The sequence below is a fragment of the Harpia harpyja genome, chromosome 19, assembly GCF_026419915.1.
Source record: "Harpia harpyja isolate bHarHar1 chromosome 19, bHarHar1 primary haplotype, whole genome shotgun sequence".
NCBI lineage: Eukaryota > Metazoa > Chordata > Aves > Accipitriformes > Accipitridae > Harpia > Harpia harpyja.
Window position 1 is genome coordinate 19371318 of NC_068958.1, and position 15671 is coordinate 19386988.

Here is a 15671-nt window from a genome sequence, read left to right on the forward strand (position 1 = left end):
ATGCTGCTCCATCTGGGGTCTCTTGGAGATGTTGGTACTGAAGAGCTACAGAGCATTGCGTTTGCAGGTAACACTGAGATCGCTGCCTCTGAAAGGCGAGTGGTGAGATGCTCCCTACCCTCTGCTGCACATCCAAACCTTCACCTCCTTCCCCATGTCTGACCTGTACCTTATCCACAGCTCACTGCTGTCAGCAAGAAGAGCCTCCTGTCTCTGGGTTGGCTGTAGGAACCAGGCAGAGTGGGAGGAGAGAGAAACAGGACAAGGCAAATTCCCCATTAATCTAAGAGATCATTATTTGCTGCTAGAACGAGAATGAACTGGTTTTGGGAGTCAGCAGGAGTTAAATCCTTACTATTGATTCTCACCCAGCCTGGCTGCGCAGCCGCGAATTACCGTGAATTACACCGCTGAGCAGTGGGGAGAAATTGAAGTGGGTGCCAGGCAAGCATGGGGACGGGAGGGGGAAGTCTGCACCCTTAAAATATTTATGCTGCAAATTAGCATGTGTTTTAAGCCTGTGATTCTTCAAATATTTATCTAGTGTTAATATTTTGAAAACTGCATTAAAATTTGCCACTAGTGCTTTATTCATTAGAAGCGTTCAGCAGCCACAGACAGCAGCGCCTGCTAAATCTGTAACGTGTCCATGCAGAGACAGCAGCTGGAGGATGGTGCCTGGGCTGTGAGAAAGAGCTTTCTGCTCCTACTTCCAAAGCAGGGAGCCTAAAATGAACTCCTTACCCATGTCAACTTCAGCTGTGTGACTGCAGATGTTCAATTCAGCAGAGCATGCGCCAGGTTTTTGACCCATCTGACTCCAAGCAAAAATAATTTAAAGCGAGCAGGGTGAGATAGATATTCCCATGAGCAACGGGAAGGGGAACTGGGGCTGAGGGACGCGTTTTTTCCAAGCCTGATGGCTGCTGTGGGTCCGCTGGGGCTGTGAGAGCAAACTGGACGTGCACAAAGCCGTGTCCTCCCTTCTCATATATGCCAACCCCATCCAAGGAGATTGTCAGATATGAGGGAATAGAGGGTGATTTGGCCCACCGTGGCTGTCAGGGCTAGTGCTATGGCTCTGATGGTCACCCCAAAATTGCAAGCTTTGCTGGGGGACACTCCAATGCCTGACCAAGAGTCAGGCAGAGCGGCAGTGCAGGATTTCAGTCCTTCACACTCTCCCCGCGTGCTCTCCACCTGCTGCGTTAGCCTAGGGCTGAAACTCAGCTTCAGACTCATATTGGCTTCTATCTCCTGTTTTTTATGCAACCCACTTGCCAAAATACCCCGAGCACAGAGTGACTTGGAGGGAAAAGTACAGGACATGGAGACAAATGCTCAGTGTCGCTGGCACAGGGAGCTCATTTTTCCCTTGATTCCTTGACATTGCAATTGATACATGGTTTAATGGACTTTACTACTACTGCCAGTTTCCTGTTAAAATTACTCCAATTATGGCAAACGTTTAACTTTAGGTATGAGAAGAACTGCAAGCAACTCCATTTTGTACATCATATTTTTGTTAAGCTTCTAACCTCTGCTGCAATTTTGCTTCATAAACCAGGAGAGTTTCAGGGGGCCTACAGATTGCAAATTGTTACAGGGACTGCAGCAGGATGGATTTTTTGCATTATAATGCTAGGGGGTGAGATTTCCAGCTGTGATTTTTATTTTCATTTATCCTCATTTTGCATTGGCAATGACGACATGCCAAAAGCTGCTTTTATGGACTGGACAAACCTACAGCAAAAAGGTGCCTGTTGCTCCCACCCACTCTGGTGCTTCTACCGACGAAGTCTTGGAGTCAGGTCCCCTATTTTCAGCTCTCTGTTTCCGTTCATTTTTGAGTACTCTTGCATAATTAAGAGGTGAGCCTGGCAGACAGCATTCAGCTAATACAGATATGATTAATTTTCATCTTCCCTTTTTATTTTAAAGGTTGTCCTTCCCAATGCAGAAAGCTTCGTCGCAGATGGATGGGAAACCTGCCAGCCAGCCACATTTTTGAGGTAAAAGGGGACAAGACATGGGAAAGTTTAGTGCTTTGAAAAAGTGACCTTTCTTGGTAATTAATTTGTCACTTCCCAACACCATCTGCTGACTCGTTGGCTGCATCCATCATAACCATGCAAAAAATACTGGAAAAGTCAATTAAAATGAGAACCAGTGTCAATGGGCTTTGCACAAATTCTTTAGCAAAAGGAGGGGGAAAAAAAAATTAACCTATCGTGTAATGTCCTTTTCATCAACACACATACGCATGGTTCCAGGGAGAAAAACTATGTTGACCTCTCTGGAAGTTTTATAGCTAGGACCGCTTCATTGCCTGGTGATAAGCTGCAGTAAATGCACAGGGATCTGGGAAGCATCTTAGTGACTGCCACATTTTTTAAGGAAGGGTTTAGTCCAAATTGAGCGTTATTGACTGTAGTGACAGCAGCAAGTTCCTTGTGAGGACCAGCATGTGGCACAGTGTGTACATGTTGTATTGACTAGCTGCAATGGAGCTAGGTGAGAAAAGTCACTTTACAGGCTTGGGCAACAGCTCTTTCCCCCTTGTCTCCAGCAAATACTGCCAGTGCTTAGCTTTCAATCAGTCAGGCAGGAATGCTGCCACACACCCCTGCTATAATACCCCATAAAGCCATTTGATGCAGGAGGATTTCATTGCTTCTCAAACTCATTTTTTCCTCTTGCATCTCACCTCGTTGCTCTCAGGTTTCCTCGCGCGTAGCCACCCATCTGTGAGAAGCATCAGGACATTTCTGGCCTGATCCCAAACCCTCCGGCATCAGTGCCTGTCTGATGGTCTTGGAAGAGCAAAGATGAGATCTTACACAAGTCACTTGCTCTCTGCACCTCATTTGTCTGGAGAGAGATGTCAGTGCGTGGTTTTGTGTCCGTGAGGGGGGTCAGTGTGTCCAGGACTGTGAGGTGCTCAGTTATGATGGTAAAAGGGGCCACACGAAGACTCAAAATGGACAGATAAATCCCCTGGACTGCTCTGATATCTCCCCACTTGTCTGCCTAGTTTATAAAGCTCTTTGGTGATAGATTTAGCATGTATAGTTTTATTTATTATTTTAATATTTAGCTCTAGATCCTGCCCAAGGGATTTATTACCTTAAATCTATTCTTTTTCATGGAATCATAGAATGGTTTGGCTTGGAAGGGGCACTAAAGATCATCTAGTTCCAACCCCCCCTGCCATGGGCAGGGACACCTTCCACTAGACGAGGTTGCTCAAAGTCCCATTCAACCTGGCCTTGAACACTGCCATGGATGGGGCATCCACAACTTCTCTGGGCAACCTGTTCCAGTGCCTCACCACCCTCACAGTGAAGAATTTCTTCCTTACACTTAATCTAAATCTACCCTCTTTCAGTTTAAAGGCATTACCCCTTGTCCTATCACTACATGCCCTTGTAAAATGTCCCTCCCTGGCTTTCCTGCAGGCCCCCTTTAGGTACTGGCAGGCTGCTGTAAGGCCTCCCTGGAGCCTTCTCTGCTCCAGGCTGAGCAACCCCAACTCTCTCAGCCTGTCTTCATAGGAGAGGTGCTCCAGCCCTCTGATGACCTTTGTGGCCCTCCTCTGGGCTCGCTCCAAAACATCTATGTCCTTCTTATGTTGGGGGCCTGAGAGCTGAATGCAGTACTGCACGTGGGGTCTCACAAGAGGGGAGTAGAGGGGGAGAATCAGCTCCCTCGACCTGCTGGTCACGCTTCTTTTAATGCAGCCCAGGATACAGCTGGCTTTCTGGGCTGCACACATACATTGCTGGATCATGTTGAGCTTCTTGTCAACCAACACTCCCAAGTTCTCCTCCTCAGGGCTGCTCTCAGACCATTCTCTGCCCAGCCTGTATTTGTGCTTGGGATTGCCCCAACTCATGTGCAGGACCTTGTACTTGGCCTTGTTGAACTTCATGAGGTTCGCATGGGCCCGCCTCTCAAGCTTGTCAAGGTCCCTCTGGATGGCATCCCTTCCCTTCAGCGTGTCAACCTCACCACACAGCTGGGCGTCGTCAGCAGAACTCCTGAAGGTGCACTCAATCCCACTGTCCACGTCACCGACAAAGATGTTAAACAGCACCGGTCCCAATACCAACCCCTGAGGAATGCCACTCATCACTGGTCTCCACTTGGGACATCAAGCCGTTGACCACAACTCGTTGAGTGCGACCATCCAGCCAATTCCTTATCCACCAAGCAGTCCATCTGTCAAATCCATTTTTCTCCAATTTAGAGACAAGGATGTCATGCGGGACAGTGTCAAACGCTTTGCACAAATCCAGGTAGGTGATGTTTGTTGCTCTTCCCTTATCCACCAACGTTGTAACCCCATTGTAGAAGGCCACCAAGTTTGTCAGGCACAATTTGCCCTTAGTGAAGCAATGTCACCAATCACCTCCTTATTCTCCATGTGCTCTACTGTAATTTCCAGGAGGATCTGCTCCATGATCTTGCCAGGCACAGAGGTGAGACTGACTGGCCTGTAGTTCCCCAAGTCTTCCTTTTTTCCCTTTTTAAAAATGGGGGTTATGTTTCCCCTTTTCCAGTCAGTGTGAACTTCCCTGGACTGCCACGACTTCTCAGATATGATGTATAGTGGCTTAGCCACTTCATCCACCACTTCCCTCAAGACCCATGGATGGATGCATCTCATCAGGTCCCATGGATTTCTGCACCTTCAGGTTCCTTAGATGGTCTCGAACCTGATCTTCTTCTACAGTAGGCAGTTCTTCATTCTCCCAGTTCCTGCCTTTGCCTTCTGTGACTTGGGTGGTGTTGCTGGAGCACTTGCTGGTGAAGACTTGAGGCAAAAAAGTCATTGAGTACCTCAGCCTTCTCCATAGCCCAGATAACCAGGTCTCCTGTTTCCTTCCAGAGAGGGCCCACATTTTCCCTAGTCTTCCTTTTACCACTGATGTACCTATGGAAGCTTTTCTTGCTGCCCTTGACATCCCTGGCCAGATTTAATTCTATCAGAGCTTTAGCTTTCCTAACCTGATCCCTGGCTGCTCAGACAGTTTCTCTGTATCCATCCCAAGCTACCTGTCCCTGCTTCCAACCTCTGTAGGCTTCCGTTTTGTGTTTGAGTTTGCCCAGAAACTCCTTGTTCATCCATGCAGGCCTCCTGGTGTTTTTGCCTGACTTCCTCTTTGTTGGGATGTATCGCTCCTGAGCTTGGAGGGGGTGATCCTTGAATATTAACCAGCTTTCTTGGGCCCCTCTTCCCTCCAGGGCTTTTTCCCATGGTACTCTACCAAGCAGATCCCTGAAGAGGCCAAAGTCTGCTCTCCTGAAGCGCAGGGTAGTGAGCTTGCTGCGCACCCTCCTCGCTGCCCTAAGGATCTTGAACTCCACCATTTCATGGTCACCGCAGCCAAGGCTGCCCTTGAGCTTCACATTCCCCACCAGCCCCTCCTTGTTGGTGAGAACAAGGTCCAGCAATAGCACCTCTCCTCGATGGCTCCTCTATCACTTGGAGAAGGAAGTTATCATCAACACATTCCAGGAACCTCCTGGATTGCTTATGCCCTGCTGCGTTGTCCCTCCAACAGATACCGGTGTGGTTGAAGTCCCCCATGAGGACCACGGCTTTTTGTAATGCTGGTGGGTCAAAATTCATTCTGCATTATGCTTATTTTGTGGCAACATTGTTTGTTATTATCATGATTTGTCCACATTACAGTAGAAATATAATTAAGACACAGGCATCATTTTACCACTGGTACACTTACATCAGAAATGCTTTATCCTGGAGGGCTCATAAGCTAAACAGACAAGCTGGGAGAGAGGAATTTCTCCATCTTATAGATGGGGAAACTGAGGCAGAGATCCCCTAGCCCACTGTGGTACCCACTGAGAACAGCTGCCAGCCTAAAGACAGAAGCCTGGGGAGGGAGGAAAGGTGATCTTCCTGGAACCAAGAAACTCCTAAAAATCCAATGCAGATAACAACGTTCCCTGTCTAGCAAACTCATTTCAATGCACACCAGGTAGCTGTTCGTTAGCTCTGCTGGAACTGTGGGCACCCGTGCAGGTAAGTGATTGCACACCGGTGCCCTTACACGTATATAAAGGGTGGGAAAGCCAGCAGGAGCATCCAGGCATGAACAGGAGCAAGAAGAGATCTGACCTCCACCATCCTGTGGCTGCGCTTGTCAGGTAGGTGCTTGGTCTCTGCTCCCATTTGCAAGCTCAGTGGGGTGGGCACTTCATGGGTGCTCCGATAGGTGCTGGTGTTACCAGCATGTGTTGGGTTCAGCACAGAGAGCTCTGACAAAAGAGGAAACAAAATCAATGCTTAAACAAGGGGAAAGGTACTTTCTGCTTATCCTCCATCATAGAGCATCGATTCCCCCAGTTCCTGCCTCCCTGCTTGTCGTGAGCACCCAGCAGACACTGAAGCATGCTGCAGAGGAGCAGGGAGCTCTGGGTGCCCTCTGCACTCAGGGAGCTGCTTTGAACAGACAGAAAATGAGTCACAGAGAGTTCCTATTGACAGTAATGATTTGATTTTTTTGGAAGACAGCTCGGTAGATAAACGTACTGTCTTGTCACTGTGCACACACCAGTACCATGTGGATGTTCACTCCTGCCCCCAAACTGGCATTTCACCCCATTTTACGCAGGCACAAGCAGAGCTGGGCAATGCTGCACCCAGCCCCATGCAACTGCAGTACTTTGTTGTGCTGATGCTGATCTTGGGATCCTCCTGCTTTGTGCTTTCTCTTTATAGCTGGGAAGCAAATTCACTAACAACAAAGTACATATCTGCCTGGAGAGGCATTGAGCTAGAGATGTCAGGTCTGAAAGACATGTCCTGCTTACAAAATAAGGAAGGGACATTCAGAAATGGCATTTTTTTGACTGGAGTAATGGGCGGGGGGGCGTTCTCCGGGGGAAGGGGGAGTGGATCAATTCACAAAGGGGTAGTCAATAAGAGATGAAAGAGGTAACTGGGTTTATTTCTTTGTATATGGCAGTATTTTATTGCAGTAATAGAACAAATGAAGAGGCACAAAAGATTGACGCTACTGAGATAACACCATGTTATCAGCACATATGCATATCAACATGTTGTATTACAAGGGGAGGGCCTGAGAAATCCTCTTTTGATCACTGCAGCACATCTGCTTGGGTCGCTCAGGGCGATGTCCCGGTGCAGTTGATAGCTTTGATGACCCAGCGTGGGTGGGCAGGGGGGAGATGGCACCTGAGCTGCCCTAAGCAGCGCCAAGGGAGAGGAAAGAAGCTACAGCCTCCTTTGCTCACCATCACGCAGCTGGCCTGGCACACAGCGGAGGGATGTGATTGGCAAGTGCTACGGAAAGGGAATATTTATTAACTTCCACTGGCCTTCAGTTCAATACTAGCTGATATTTATGGGAAATCTAATTTAAGGGTCAAATTTGACCTAACAATGTCTTTTCAATAACATCCAAACCAAGAGGTTTCTGAAACTAATTAAGGATCAGGCTCCAATCAGGTAGAGTAGTTAAGAGTAAGTGGGACCAGACTTCATTAAATTTATCCAGAGAGAATATTTTAATATTTAAAGAGAACATTTAATGTTTATGTAAGTCCTCTTCTGACGTGAAGTCGCTGTTAAATCACTTCAGAAGGTAGTTTTTAAAGCCCTTTATACTAGGCTTTTATGGAACTGGGCTGGCAAATGCCCTTCCCAGCTCTCTTGGACCCAGTGAGGCTTATTAAAAGATTCAGTCCATCAAGGAAGGTTTTCAGGGGTGAGGAATATGAAAACAAAATTTATCAAAACAGCTGTCTTAAGGTTTTTCTCTCTTACAGCATCACTCCGTCTCCCTTGCTGTCAGTGGGATTGATGGGAGCGTTTTGCTCTGGATGTGTGCGGGTCTTAAACCAGGACAGCTAGGGGGCTAAAGCTTGCAGAACAGAAGGAGTTTTTAGCAGTACTGAAGGGTTGGGCTTGAAGTCTCTGGAGATGTTGCTCAAGAGAGGAGAGGAGAATTACAGAAAAAGGTTTGAGAGGAGAATTGTCAGTCAAGACACTTCTTTTCTCAGCTCAGGAGCAACTGAAAGAGTAAATATACCTCTAGTTAGCTGGTGGATAAATTTGATTGCAGCTGATCAAAAGCCAAAGGAGTTTCTTGTCAAATGGCCCATCTATTATCACACTGGTATCTTCTTTCCTGTGTCATTCAGACTCTCACGATGGTTTCAAAGAAGGTGGTGGCCAGTTTGCTCTTGGTGTATGTGGTGTCCATGTTGGCTGAACAGACCGAAGGCTTCGTGCCCTTTTTCACCAAAAGTGACTTCCAGAAAATGCAGGTAACCCCTAAGACAGGGGCTGGAGCCCTGAATAAACCAGGAAAGGTGTTTCTTCCTCCCTCATCCCCCAAGCTCTGTCAGTGCACACTGTGCCACTGTCATTCCCATCATCTGCCCCTTCTGTTCAAATAGGAGATACTATAATACTGGCAGTCCTTCACTTGTCCCAAAGTTAAGGGCTGTGGGAGAGGGCAGAGACAACTTTCAAGATGTGAGACTAGAAAGGAAGAGCCTGAACTCCTTTACATAAGAACTAAAGACCTGTGTGGGTTATCATCTGCAGCTAGTGGGTCTTGTTTTTCTTTCTTCCATGCTAGTGGCTGTAATTTTTATAGAGTAGCTGCAGCCTCCCATCACCATACTGATGGGTCTTTTTGTTGTAACGAATAATTAACCATCCTCCAGATGGTTGTCACCTCTGGGATGTGCAGAGAGGAGAATGTTTTTTCTTTTGATGTGAAACTAATACTGTTGAAAGGTGTCAGGCAGGCAGCCTCAGAGACTGCGTCTTCCTAAACACAGCCGAAGTGAGCTTCCCCCGCATGAAACAACCCATTGATACTGGGGAGAAATCTTGTTTCCAACACCTATCTGCTCACTGGATAGCAATTGCTTTTTGTGGGGAGTACAGTCATCCTTCAGCCTCCTTGAGGAAGATGATGGGGACCCACGCACAGTCTCCAGATTGGTTGTTCATACATCACAACCCTTGTAGCTATGTATGTGCTAGTGATTGAGGGTCTCCTAGATGTACGTGGGTGAAATCAGTCTTCGAAAGGCTGCCTTTCCTCCTCTGAGCACACATTCAAACCAAAGGAAGTGCACAGCAAGCAGGCAGTTTGACACTGACCACAGCCTTCACTGCATTTTACATGTCCTGTCGTGTTTGTCATATCCCAAAGCAACTTTGGCTTTTCTCTTTGGCCTGGGAAGAAAGGGAGGGTCCTGAAGCCAAGTTTAGCCCCATGGGAAAGCACTGACCTTAGAGACCTGCAAGAAAGGCTGGTAAAACATGTAACGTCTGTACAGAGCTCTCCATTTGCACTGAGGCTGTGCAGGCTTTCATTAAACTTCATTGCCACTGCTACAGGACAGCACCAGGACCAGGCCTCTGGAATAGCTCTGTAAGGTCAGCATACTTGGCTACCACATCCTGCTGACAGTGTTATCTTGCACAGATCAAAGTAGTCGCCTAGGAGTGTCATGTTTGCTACAGATCTTTACATGCAATCCTGTAACCCAACCTTACACCCAACATTGCAGCCTCTGCTGCATGTCAGAATTACAGTCCTCAAGGCCACGCTGGCCACAGCTGATGGGTCCCTTTCCAGTGAGCTGTGGCCCTGGGGAAGGATGCCACATTGGTTCCAGGCAGCGGTTAGACCTCCAGTCCCTTTGGTTTTGTGCCCAGCTCCGCTGGCTCTTGGCTGCTGGGCATCACACTGTTGATATGGTGCAGAGCAGGTTTGGTACCCGCAGGATGCTGCTCCCAGCACCACTGCCCCATTTCCTCTCTACTGTAAAGTTGCAGGAAAAGGAGAGGAACAAAGGAGGGCAGAAGAAATCCCTGACCTCACTGCAGCAGCTCTAAGAGGAAGGCTTCTCTGAGCAATCCGGTACGGATGTCAACAAGGTCAAGACCATCCAGGTACGTTGAACCATACAACTAAGGAGCCCACGAGGACACACAGGGGGACAAGTAGCCCAAGAGACAGCCCACAGCACACTGAGGAGTGTTTGGTGGTGCTGCTTGAGAAGACAGTGGCTGTTATCAGGGAGCTCACAGTCAATATAAAGGAACACTACCCGTTTCCTGCCAGCCCAGCCAGGCAACTGAGCAAGGTTGCATCAGAGAAGGGTTTTACCTCCACCCTACAAATTATCTTGGACATTCAACAGCCTGGTCACCCCTCAGACCCACCTGGCTTCTCCCTTAGGAAGATGGAAACAACATGAGGTCTGTCTTTGCCATTCAGTGAACACCAGCCAACTGCAAAGCAGGAATTTGCAGCTCTGCTTCAGTTCTGGTTTAACTTGTCACTTTTTCACCCAGCTCCAGATTAGCTGCCCGGTGTCACCTCTGATCTCACAGTCTTCTGCACTGGCAAGACCTTATTTATAAACTTGGGCCCATACAGCCACACCTCCCCAAAGTCTGTATACAGAGCAGAAAATTGCCAATTTTAGGGATTTGAGTGCCAGTCTAAGCCCTCAAAGGCATGCTTACCTGGTTAGCCAAGTCTGAAAATTGTGCTTTTCCACCTGAATACAAGGAATTCTTTGCCCTGTCTGTGCAGCCGTTCCTGCAGTGAGCTCAGCCATTCCCTCTGCCAGCAAAAGGAGTGTGTAGGTCCACCCCAAACTGCGGGAGAGGCTGAGCAGGATGGGCAGCGGGACTAGCTAGACTGGAATTTGCCAAGATGCAGGTTAATGTGCAAGTGCTCTCGCAAACGTGGTGCACCAATGATCAATAATAGGATTTAAACAGCAAGGATTCACAGTTCAAAGCATTAAATAACTGGCACATCCCAGTGTCTAACACCCTCCCCGCTGCAACCACAAGCCCTCCTGTGCCTCCAGCCATGACCGGAACAGCTCTATTTACTTCAAGTGCATCTGAGCCACAGCTGGCTCAGTCAGTCAGTCTGGAGGCAGGACGATGTCTCATCCTCAGTCTTTACTATAAGGCAGGGTGCTTCACCAGCATCGGTAAAGCTGAAGGGTAAAGGCGTGAGGTAGTGGAGGGTTATAAGGTTCAGCAATTTTCTTCTTTACAGTCTCTGTTGCCAGGAGGTACCTTTATCTGTGTTTCTGAGTCAGCCCATAGATGATCCAATGCATGAAAACTTTGGCATTCTTAACAGCACAAGATTACAATGACTTCAAAATGTTGCTTTTACCCATATAAAGATCATCCTCTTCCCTTCAAATCAGCCCTAGGCCCTCTACTGACTTGAGCAAAGTGGGGTCAAAGCACCCCAACCTGCCTCCCTCTGCTCTCCTCATCTTCTCCTTCTGACTTTTCTGGCTTCCTCCACAGCTAGCTGTTCCTGTCAGAGCTGGGATGTGGCTCACCCCAAGGCATCTGGAAAAATACCAAGATGTCCTGGAGAAACTGCTAGCAGAGACGTTACAGGACACCCCAGACGGTACGGTCAGGAGGTTGATTTCTGCCTTGGGAATTCTGCCTTTCCCTCCTCTCACCAGCTCATCATCACAGAGATATTTATATTCCTCAGAAGGGCTTTTGTGTCATGTTTGCTCACTTTACAGAGTCCTCAGATACCCCACCAGCTCTCATGTACACACTTCTGCTGGGAAGGTTATTCACTCTCCTAGGGTGCTGTCTGTGCCCTAGAGCTGATATTGACTGTTAGCAGCATTGCAACACTTCCCAGCAGCTCTCCTTGGCGCTGCTTCCCACTTCCCTACTCCTCCTCCCAAAAAGTCCTCAGCCTTCAGGGTGCAATTTCCAACAGAGCTTATAACGCAAGCTACACCTGCGAGGCAGCTCACCACCTGCAGTCAGACATGAACACCTTGCTCCCTGCACAGGGGCTTAACACTAACACTTAATTACAGCTAGAATTAGCTGCAATTCGAGGTGTTGAGTGCTAACAAATCCAGTCCTGGACTTTGCTCTTAGTGTATGGGAATTGCAAAAGAAAATATCCAGAGGCAGTGTGTTATGCAGCTATTCCTGCTTGCAGACTTGAGGGATGGTAGAATGGGTCTCACTAGAGTTATCTCTGGACCTTTGTCTTACCTGGGCTTAAACGTTCCAAAGAAGGTCCCCTCTATCCCTGTGGGAGTTGTTATTCTGTCTTGGCTGTGCTGACTTCAGTTTGCCTTCTAGCTTTTTAGTTGGGGAGCTGAGGAGGAGGAAACAATATATAAAGCCTAGGAAAGACTGAATGACAAATTTAAGGACACTTATTCTTTCCTCTCTTTTCTTTTCAGCTGACTGATATCTGCAGAATCAGAAAAGAAAGCGATGTAACTTGCTAAAGCTAAAAGACTCCACTTATGTAAATGAAATCTGTAAAAGAGATTAACAACAAAATCTGAGGTGAGATAATAAAATGCGCAGTATAATTAAATGGAGGATTTGTGTCTTCTTTTCTGCATGCCTCTCAGACAGATGGCAAGCCGCAAGTGTGGGAAAGAAGAGAGGGAGGGTTTCCAGTTCTAGAGAACATCACCGTCCTTCTGGGAAGTGCAAAGCACATGGCAAAGCCTGAGTAATTAATCTTTGTGGACTAATAAATTTTAGCCCTCCCTTTTGGCAATGTGGGAAACTGAGGCAAATATTTACCGGACCTCCTAGCCAAACTGGTTGACACAAGTGTAGGGTGAGGAGTGTTGGGTGGGGGACCTGGGTGTCCCTAACCAGGCTCCACACTCTGGACACGGGAGGGCACTCTCTCCCACACTGCTAGGGGAAAGCAGGAGCCCTGATTTGCAGTTCCTACCTGTGCTCTTAACCCCTTCTTACTCACCCAGGTGATATATATCTGAATATCATTGTGAGGAGCACCTCTCCCATAGCTATGGTGCGAACCAGCACAGTGTGTGTGAAGCAACGCAGAGCTCTGGCCTTATTTCTGCATCTCAAACAAACCTAGAGGTGAAATCATAATTCCACTTGAACATACTGCTCTCCATTTACATACCTTCGGCTTATTTTAGAGCTGCTCCTCTGTATTGGCAGCAGGAAATCCAACATATGTAAAGTAAGGACAGATGAGATCAATGGTATGTATGTGAATATATCCAATTTCAATCCAATTTTATCCTCCCAACCTAACACAAATTCTGTTCTCACTGTGGCTCATTTAAATAGCTGTGTTTGTGCTAGAACAACACTCCTCAGTATGCTCTCTGCTGCAAGCCATCCCTTAGCAGAAAAGAAATCTCCCAATGTATAATGCAACATCCAGCACGGAGTAGATTCCAGCTTTAACATTTGATTCAAAGGCACACTCCTAGCCCATGGACTGATCAGCTCAGTGCAACTTAAAGGTTGCAGGGATTATTGCTGAGGCAGGTTGAGCTATAAAATCACTATAAATGAGTCTGAGCGGTTGGAAGATAGAGAATAATACATTCCATTAGGCTGAAAGTGAAAGCAACTGCATGTGTTGCTGGGGTAGGAGCTCAGCCAGTGCAAATGAGTCTGCAGTGGAGTGATATCCATGGGAGATCCAGCACGGCAATCACTGGAGGAGCTGCACCACATTTACACCGGTGTTCAGCGAGATCAGAGACAAGGCTGTTTACTTCAAAGGGAGCACTGTTGACTCATTCCTTCTGAAAGACCCAAACCTTTACCCCAGGTTTAAATTTGCACTGCCATAGGAAAACAAGGAGAGTTTCCCCTTGAGGGGCAGACTGCTCCTAAAAACCTACATAAGCTCCACTGCAGGTCAGAGCTGTCTCTATAGCAACCCCTCTTGCCCAGCTCTTTCACACAAGTGGTTTTTCCACCCTGTGCCATCTAGGAAGGAATGTTGCCCAATGATAGCAAGAAAGAAAGTGAACATGAGCCTCTTGGATTTGCTTCCTGGACCATTTCCCACCATGGTGATGGTGGGGCTGATGCTGCAGAGACTTCCATAAGGAGATCCACCAATGTGACTTTGCTAGGGTATCTCCCTTTGCTCTTACATTTTGGCCCAGACAAGCTGCAGCGGCAAAGGTCTGCTTTTACCCCCATCCTTGGTTGTGCCAATGGCTCTTCCCAGTTGACCCAGCTATAAATGAGTTCAGGGACGTATGGCTGGTTCTGACAGTAACCATATGAACGCCGTGTCCTGTCCTGCAGCAATAACTGAGCTGTCCAAACAGGCACCAAAATGCAAGGGGGCCTTCAGCTTTTGGAATTAAATTCCTTCCAGCCACAGGGGCTTGAATAGTGGGAAAGAAGCAGATATTCTTCTGCTGGAAGGAGAAGATGGATGGACTCCAACCATCCTCCCAGGCATGACTCCCACTGTCAGGGCTATATCTCTTGTTAAGAAGCAAAATGGTCTCCAAGTTGCAGGACGGATCTGTATCCACAGTGCCCTGGAAGGCTGCTTTAGCAGCCAGCAGCACCTGAGTCCATGCCTGCAAGCAGGTAGGAAGATCTTGCAGCTCCAGAAACCAAACAAGAGTTTTGTGGCAGGATAAGCAGCCAAACGGTTGGGGGAAAGAGGCAGGGAAAGGAAGAGAAGGAGGAGAGAAAAGAATGAAATCAGCACTGACTTTCTAACCTAATAAGAAGCATGGCAGGCTGAGGACATGACATATGATCGGGAGGATGAGAAGCGGTGTTCTTGGGTCACACCTGTGCTGTGGCTGTGAGTGACAGGGTGTTAAATTGGCACAGTCGGCTCCCAAGTAAGATTTGACACTTCCCCTGGTGACATATGCAGGACTGTCGTCCAAATGCCATGGGATAAGAAGAGGGGTGTGGGATGTCGGGTTTTTTTCAGCAGCCCCTCAATTAGGGGTAGAAGGGTTCATCTGCTGCCCATGCTTTTTGGGGTGCAGCACGCTCCTCTCTTCAGGCGCCTTATGAAGATGGTGCAGATCTATTTCTACCCCTCTGCTTACACCAGTCCCGTCTTGCTACTTCAAGAGGAGAAGCAGACGGCACGGCACGCCTGCTCTTGCCATTCGATATCTGAGTCACTGCCAGCAGGCCTAAGGCAGCTTCTGGGCTAGCAGGGAAGGTGGAGGCTGCCCCCTCCTCGCTGTCCCATCTTCCCACATCCAGCTCAGGATATTTACAGCCAAGATATTTGAGAGCTACACCGTGGGCTGGGAAACTGGCTTTTCACTGTCGAGCATCTCTGAGCATCACAGCCCATCTGCAGCATCAGCAGGCCTGTGCTCACCCCGGCAGCCTTTGCTGCTGCCCAGAGCTGTGGGGCTGCAAAAGGCAGAAAATCCACCATCAGCCTCATCATTGGCACTGCGGGCAAGGTGGTGGGAACAAATAGGTGATTGTCCGTGGGCATATAGGCTCTGTCACGTCTAAGAGACAGAGGGCTGTCTTCTGCTGCCTTCTCCGTGGTGTCCAGATATCTTCCAGGGAAGGCAGGGATGCTCCCGAGGGTTGTCTTGCTAGGGAGGAAGTGAGAGGGGTTGTGGATTTCTCTCCACAGAGAACAGGCATCTGTTCCTGCTGAGCATAGGCGCTGCCAACTTCCCTTTTTCAGAGGAATCACAGCTTTTCCCCAGCCCTCCAGTTCTCGAGCAGCACTCCCATGTTCTCCACTCCAAAGGACATGCAATGAGGCTGCTGGGCCAAACTCTGTCCTAGTGTAACTTTCCTGACCTCCAGAAACACAAGAAGTTGAAAGGAT

The 15671-nt window shown here is 48.1% G+C and overlaps 1 protein-coding gene across 1 annotated transcript; it reads left to right on the plus strand.

The window, feature by feature from the left end:
• Window positions 1–8202: 8202 nt before the first annotated feature.
• On the plus strand, window positions 8203–12380 carry MLN (motilin). Its single transcript, XM_052815361.1, is given in 4 exon segments — window positions 8203–8319; window positions 9851–9967; window positions 11360–11468; window positions 12280–12380. Coding segments are annotated over 4 exon segments (351 nt in total). The 3' UTR covers window positions 12288–12380.
• Window positions 12381–15671: the final 3291 nt, after the last annotated feature.